This window comes from Mustela nigripes, chromosome 3 (assembly GCF_022355385.1).
Source record: "Mustela nigripes isolate SB6536 chromosome 3, MUSNIG.SB6536, whole genome shotgun sequence".
Lineage (NCBI taxonomy): Eukaryota > Metazoa > Chordata > Mammalia > Carnivora > Mustelidae > Mustela > Mustela nigripes.
This window is the reverse complement of record NC_081559.1, coordinates 117,829,736-117,837,954: the sequence shown is the minus strand read 5'-3', so window position 1 is coordinate 117,837,954 and position 8,219 is coordinate 117,829,736. Positions and strand designations below refer to the sequence as shown.

Genomic DNA, 8,219 nt, shown 5'->3' with positions numbered 1-8,219 from the left:
AAGTGGTTGATTTTCTGTTTCCAGAATTGCTGTTCTTCTTCTCTTCGATCTGCCGATGGATTTTCAGGTGTTTGCAATCTTTAGATAAGCTATCTAGCTGATCTCCGGCTAGCTGAAGCAGTCTCAGCTTGCTACTTCTCCGCCATCTTGACTCCTCCCTCAGTGAGAAGTATTCTTTAGGGTTTATTCAATTAAGGGAGTTCCATTCTATCCAGACTTTGTTGAAAGTGTTTCTTATGAATGACTGTCAAATTTTGTCAATTTTTTTTTGCATTTGTTGACATTATCATAGGATATTTCTGTCAAGTTCTTCCCAGTGTTCTTCTTGTCTTAATTCTGTCAAGTTCTTCCTAGTGTTAATTCTGTCTTAATTCTGTCAAGTTCTTCCCAGCATTCTTTTGAAACAAGAGATTACATTTTTGTGTATTAACTATTTTTACTGCATAGTTTAAAATCAGTAAAGTTATTTCAGTATTAATAGACTGAATTTTAAAAATTACAACCTCACTGATGTAGAATTTGTGTAAAATATTCACTCCAGAGAGTTATATTAATCATATTGTTTCACTGAAGAGAGATAGGTGGCGGAGAGAAGGAGGAGAAGGAGTTAAAGGAAAGGAAGGAAGGTAAAAAGGAAAGAAAGAAAGAAAGAAAGAAAGAAAGAAAGAAAGAGGAAAGAAAGAGGGAGGGAAGGAGAAATCAACCATTGATTGCCATTCTTTTATTAACTAAAAGGAAGAATGGGCACTCCATAAGAACAATTTAATCATCTTTGACAGCCAGACCCATGATTCAGGATGATTTAAATCAGCTGTGACAAAAGAAGAGTTAACAGTCTACAAAATGTCCATTATCTTTAGTTAGCAAGGGCCTATTGATTTAGGACCTGGTGTGACTCCCATAGGATGTTGGTGAGAAGTGAGGTGGAAACTCAAGTTCAGCATTATTCACCACCAACAAAATACTCCAAGGTAAGTCTGTTAATAAGCTACAAATTAAATCTTTGTGCTAAATAGCTATAGATGTCTGGGGAATCCAGGAAGCAGACTGTTTGTTACTTGCTGTAATTTCTTCTGAGATCATATTTGGCAACACTGTTAAAATAATGTCTTTAATGTTATTACATAATAAATGATGAACTCTAAAGTTGTCCTCTTTAATGCTAAAGTTGTTTTGTCCAATATAATCTAATTTCACCTAAAGATGTCTTCCACAGCTGTACTTCAGTGCTCGTGAGCAGATCAATGAGTTTTGACTGATAATTTATGGCTCTTTCTGAGGCTGGATTAGCAGCAGGGTAATATGCCAACCATTTAGGACATTAGACAGAAACTACTATGACACTTGGGCATAATTCTATCAGGGAATCATTCATGCACAATCTCCTGGGGAAAAGCATTGATATTGAGTCCAGTGATTGCCACTTAAAGTCTCACACTTCCCAAATGCAAATCACTGGGCTCCACGTTTGTGCCACCTCCAAATGTCCAATATGATGCAAGGGAAAACTGGGGCAGGAAAAACTACTGTGCACTGTCTTCAGATAGTCCTCTGTATGAAAAGGTAGATGCACTTTCTCAAGGTCAGATTATACAAGTGTCATTGCAGCCACTTAACAACTGGGAGTCAATGGGATGCTCTAATGTGTAAGGATGAGCCCTGATAGGTGGCTGTGGACCTAGGTTTGGTACTTATACAAGGACATTGCTTACTTAATAATGTCAACAAAAATTACATACAGGAGGATTGACTATGCTCTGAAAGTAAAAGAATAATATATTATGAACTTTCTGTGAATAAGCATTTTTATTAACAAAAAAAATTAAAAAAAAAAAAAAGAGTTCAACAGAAGGAAAGCTACTTACACCAGAATAGAAAGGCTCACCAGACACACATATCACATCCTGTTCCTGGATCATCAAAATATCTTTGGCTAGGTGCAGCCGGACTTTGAAAGGCTCCTGATTACCATCCTGCAGCAAACAAATCCCTGTCTTTGTCTTCAGGCAAGAAAAGAACAAAACAGAGGAAAAAAAATTTACTTAGGTTATAGAATATAATTTTATGGGCTATTCACAGCAAAACATGATGAATAGCATTTGAGAGCTAAGGAAAATGCACTCTGATAAATCTGGAACATAATACTTAATATAGAAACAGAGACAAGGTTAACCATTTCACATGAAGTAGACCTCAGGTAATGGAGATTTGTTAGAAAACCCACTAAGATTAGGAGAATAAGGAGTATGTTTATATACTAGATTTGAAAAATAAAGTTTTGTTTAATACATATTATCTAAATATAAAATTTTTGATAAGAGATTTATTGAGATATAATTCACATTCTATATAATTTAACCCTTTAAGATCTATAAGACAATGGTTTTTCGTACAAAGTTGTGTAAGCATCATTATAATCAATTTTAGAACATTTTCAAAACTCCAAAAAAAAATCTATTGCATGCATCACCCTAGCCCTCCCCAGCCCCACACAACCACTAATCTACATTCTGCCTCTATCATAGGATTTAGAAACTGAAACCATACCTACTTAACATCATTTTTATCCTCCACAATTTCATCATTCCTATTTGCCAACACACACACACACACACACGCACACACACGCGCAGTACAGATGAGAAAATGAGGATAAAGGGGAGAAGTGAATTGCTTAAATTAGTACAATTAATTAAAAACAGAGCCTGAGGACGCCTGGGTGGCTCAGTGGGTTAAAGCCTCTGCCTTCAGCTCAGATCATGATCCCAGGGTCCTGGGATCAAGCCCCGTATCAGGCTCTCTGCTCAATGGGGAGCCTGCTTCCTCCTCTCTCTCTCTCTGCCTGCTTCTCTGCCTACTTACGATCTCTCTCTCTCTGTGTCAAATAAATAAATAAAATCTTTAAAAATAAATAAATAAAAACATAGCCTGGCTTAGGACCCCAAATCTATGATTCCCAAGCCACTGTTTTGCTTCACATATTTTTTTGGAAATTATAAAAATAGACTGTGAAAACTGCTGAACTTGCACTAGATAGCCTTCCACCAGTAATCACTTCAGTAATCACTGAAGAAACCCACAAATCCCATTACTCCTGAAAATATATAATATTCACCCAGATAAGTAGAAATATGCTGAAAAAACATGACAAACTGTGGACTCTGAGAAAGAAACTGAGGGTTTTGGAGGCGAGGGGAGTGGGGGGTTGGGTGAGCCTGGTGGTGGGTATTAAGGAGGGCATGTATTGCATGGAGCACTGGGTGTGGTGCATAAACAATGAATTTTGCAACAATGAAAGGAAAAAATTAAAAAAAAAAAAGAAATATGCCTCCTAGTAAGAGCACTTAAGGTTCTCATTTGTCAGAAATACAAAAGGAAAATTTTTTGAGACAGAAAATAATCACTGGCTGTCATTCTGCACCAGAAAGTCAATAGGAACAATGACCACTTTGGCAACTGTATTTTCATCTAATAATTATTAAGCCATTCTTAATTTGGATAAAAGGATAAGTTTATAGAAATATGTATTTATCCTTAGTATTAATGAGCGTAAAATTCTAGGCAATAATACCAGGTTTTCTCTTGGAATATAAATTTACATATGGATTGCTAGGAGTTTGTTTCTTTAAAAGAATGTTTCATAATGTAAATGGGAACATACTTAGATACTGATGCTGCTAAAGATAATTCCTCTGTAAATAGCTTTATCCCATATGCTAATACATACCATCATACCCTTTATCACTATGGGCTTATATTTGTCTGTAATTATTTCCTAAGTGTTATGATATCTTTTAAGAAAAAAACAAGTCTTTTCCAAAAGCAAGGATGGTGTTCTTTCCTCCTTTACAAGACTGGCGCACAGCAGGCACTCACTAAATTGTGTCGATTAATCTATTCTAGAGCATAACTCAAGTGGATACATCTAGAGGACAAAAATATTTCAGCAAAGGCAAATGATATTTTCCTTAATATAGAACATAATTTTCTACCTTTTTCACAGAGAAACGTCTTTCATGCTTACAATGTGATCTTGGCTGGGAGCCAACATCAGGACTCTCTGAGGTAGCATGGGGAAGAGGAGGGTATAAAATAGTATCAAAGCCAAGTGAACATAATTGAGCACATTTGCTGATGTTTTAATGCACAGTATAGTCAAGCCAATTTTCTCCCAGAAGTGTAATGGAATATCTGGTAATGACAAATAATGCTCTGTCTCAACGTGAGGATGAAAGAGGGGTTTTCCCTGAGAGCCCATAAATACATTATTGTTACACATCAAAGAGATATCAAAGATCATCCAGGGAAAGTTTGAGAGACAAAAATATAGCTATGAGACTTCTCTCATTACATCTGATGTGGTCAAAGCTCCATTCACTCAAATAATGTATAAAATGTCCCCTAATTATTAGACAGTTGTCTGCAAAACAGAATATATAGACTTTGCGCTCACATTTGGGTCCTGAAAAGACAGAATTAAAGAGAACAAACAATGAAGTAGCTTTTGTTAAAATGAATACACACACACACACACATACACACATAAATAGCTGTTTGAAGAAAACAGAAAACAGCACTAATGAAGCTTGAAACAAACTGAACTTAAATTCTTTAAGTTCTTTAGGGGTTATAGATTTTATAGATTTTACATATTTATTATTATAAAAATTCAGCTATGTACATGAAAACATTTAAATCCCATACATACATCAATTATGCAAATAATTTGCAAATAATTCAGACATGAATCAGACAATCGTCTCTGACCTCAGAGCGTTCTTATTTATATAATATATATACATGCATAAGATGCAATGTGGTATCAGATGTGGGAGCAACATAAAGAGAAGAGTTAAATATTTTTGAGGAAGGGGGGTGTTAAAGAAGGTTTTCTAGATTAAAAAAATGTATGGTTGTCTTAATAAATTGAGGAAAGAATTAGAGGAGGCAAAAGTTATTTTATTCAAGAGGGAAAATGAATAAAATTATGAAAGTATGAGACTGGGTAGCTGACATGATTCAAGAAGAGAGAGGCATGAGAATGCATCCCAGAGCTAAGTCTGCATAATCCAGCAGAGGCCAAGGGAGAAGAGGTGCCAGGTGAAGAGGAGGAAGGTCAAGGCCCTTACGTGATATTCCAGGAGTTTAAAGGTATTAGAGATGCCTTGGAGAAGTCTGAACAGTGGTTTATGTTTTATAAATATATTTCTTCAAAAAGGAGATGGATAGGAATTGGGAAAGATACCACATACTTTTTGTTAACAGATGTATAAGCCTTGAGCAGAAGATGTTGAGGGCTGGTAAATAACTGCATTAGAGTCAGAACTGGTACAGTAGATTAAAAAATAGGTAAAATCCATGTCTGGGAAATCTTCTGATTCAGAGAAGCATTGCTGGACTGGTACCATCACTAGTGAAATGCAGTCATATTTTTATTTGTTGTTTAATGACCACTTGCATAAAGTTTACTGTGTTTCCAGAAATATTATTTCATTTGTTCCTCCTAACCACCCAGTGCACCCGCTTTCATAGATAGGAAAGGAGCAGAGGAGCAGAGATGAATGGAAGTCAGGATCTGAACCCAGACTGCTGGCTCCTGATTCTGTGCTCTTAACCACTGCTCTGGTTTCACTCATGCACAGATGATTTGAGGGATGCTTCTGCCCAATCTCTCTATAAACAGTGATATGGCCACTGGTGTGTCTCAGCAGGAGACAGCATTTCAGTCACCAAGAATCTCCTTTGGGAGTACAAACAGTTGTGAGAAGGTCATCATCTTGAACCAACTATTTTTCTGTATCAAACAATGACCACTGGGGGTAAAGTGAGTGAGACCACTCCGACCTGATGATTTTTCCATCAAAGGCAAGCTACTGAGGATGCATAAAACACTGTCTCATATGGGGAGAGGCTTAATCTGCGTAGCCTTATCCCCCATAGATTGCTTAAGGTTAAAAATGGGAACCAAGACTGTGAGAGTGGCCACTAGAATAGCATAACCTAAAAGAGTCTGGCTGCAGTCATCACATCCATGCACCCAGACTGCTGAACAATAAAAAATCACCTAAATAAGTATTGGCTGCACAGTTTACTATAAACTTAGATCCTGTACCAGTCTGTTTCTTTATTAACATAAGAATCATTTGTCTTCAAACTTTGTGGACTGTGTACACATTGCACATGAGTAAAGAAATGTATGTGCTCTATGTAGACGTATACAATATATTACGCAAATTATGAAACATACATAAAACTTGAAATTTTAAAGGGATGGTTCATAAAAAATGATATAGATTCAAATGTTTTCCTGTGCCTGATATATGATACTATATTGCATGGGGATTTTACAAAATCCACATTGTTTATTTAGAGGACTATTAAAAGGCCATGCATCTTAATTATTTAACAAGCAATACTTTTTAAAAATCTAGTCATCAGCTAGCTTTCTGTAAATCAATGAAGTGTGTTTATGAATTCACATGAGTTCACTCTGTTTTAAACAAACAGACCTCACAGTTAACAAGAATTTAGGCTTCGCTTAAACCTTGGAACTTTAAAAACTTGGCTATGATTCCTTTCATACTTAGAAGTTAAGGTTTCTTTGGGCACTTATGTGGCTCAGTCAGTTAAGTGTCTTCCTTCAGCTCAGGTCATGATCCCAGGGTCCAGGGATTAGGGTCCCACCTCAGGCTCTCTGCTCCACAGGGAGTCGGCTTCTCCCTCAGTCCCTCCTCCCACTCATTCTCTCAAATAAATAAAATCTTAAAAAGTTAAGGCCTCTTTAGGTTCTAGGCTTTGAAAGAACATGCGCTTTCATGAAACATTTTTTTTTAGAGATTTTATTTATTTATTACTTATTTATTTATTTAGAGTGTGTGAGCACGGGGAAGGGCAGAGAGAGGGAGAGAGAGAATCTCAGCCAGACTCTGCACTGTGCACAGAGCCCAACATCATGACCTGAGCCAAAATCAAGAGTCAGACACTCAACCTATTGAGCCATCCAGGCACCACCACTTTCATGAAACTTTAAAATCTATGTTCCTTTAATCTGGAAATATAACACTTGTAATATCAAACATAAAAAAAACTACAAACTACAAGGGTGCAGAGACCATATATGTCCTGCACGTAGTTTTATAGGTATCCTTGATATATCCATATTTTGCTTGCCAAATATAGCTTAATTTGTTCTGTAACTTTATAGTTTTAAGTATTGTGTAATTTTTTATACCCTACCATATTATTGCAATATTGCACTAAATGCCATTTGATGCCATCTGCCTCCAACTGCATTTTGTACTCCCTTCCAGGATTACTTCCAGTCATGATCTCCTTGCCTAAATGCCAGCCATTTGTCAAGCCCTAGTACATGATTCACTTCACCCTGAGGCTTTCCAAGACCACTCCATCCAAACAAGTGCTTCCTTTTCTGAACTCGGGGTTTTTATTGAATAAATATATTCACCTAACAATTAAGCAGAATTGTATTTAGGCATCACATGTAGAGACTTCAATAATATCACAGTATTTAACCTCGTCACATACGTTGCTATCACAAGAAGATCTTAATAATAAGTTAATACCATTTTTATCATTATGGGCTATTAATATGTAGAACCTAGTACAATGTTTTTTGAGAGTAAGCTTTGTTTCAATATTTGTTGATTGAATCATAGTCACAAATTCTCTTATTATGTGAAGGACTAAGTTAAATTATATATGTAAATGAATTATAAATTATTAAATATATGTTATAGAAAATATGTATTTTCATGGTCAACACAGAGATGTGAATAATATTTTAAGGAATATAGATGAAAATTAATATGAGGAATGAAATATGAGGAAAATGAAATAAGAGGAATACCTACACTAAAGATAGCATAATTACTTCTTGAACACATTGTTATTTTACTTTTTTAAAGATTTATATTTATCTACTTGAGAGACAGAGAGAGCACCAGAAGGAGTAGGAGGAGGAAGGGCAGTGGGAGAGAGAGAAGCAGACACCCCAATCAGCAGGGAGCCTGACGCAGAGCTCAATCCTAGGACCCTGGGATCATGAGCTGAGTCAAAGGCAGACACTTAACCAACTGAGCTACACAGCACTCCTAACACATTATTATTTTGCTAGCACTTTTAAAAGTAGAGAATCAAAACCACAATGAGATATCACCTCACACCAGTCAGAATGGCTAAAATCAACAAGTCAGGAAATG

The 8,219-nt window shown here is 36.2% G+C and overlaps 1 protein-coding gene across 1 annotated transcript in view; it reads right to left on the bottom strand.

Moving 5' to 3' along the window:
- SNTG1 (syntrophin gamma 1) overlaps nt 1-8,219 on the bottom strand; it is a 383,856-nt gene that overhangs the window by 369,895 nt on the left and 5,742 nt on the right. Inside the window, exon 2 of the mRNA XM_059392846.1 lies at nt 1,866-2,000. Coding sequence (XP_059248829.1) covers nt 1,866-2,000 — 135 coding nt within the window. The remainder of the gene's footprint in view (nt 1-1,865; nt 2,001-8,219) is intronic.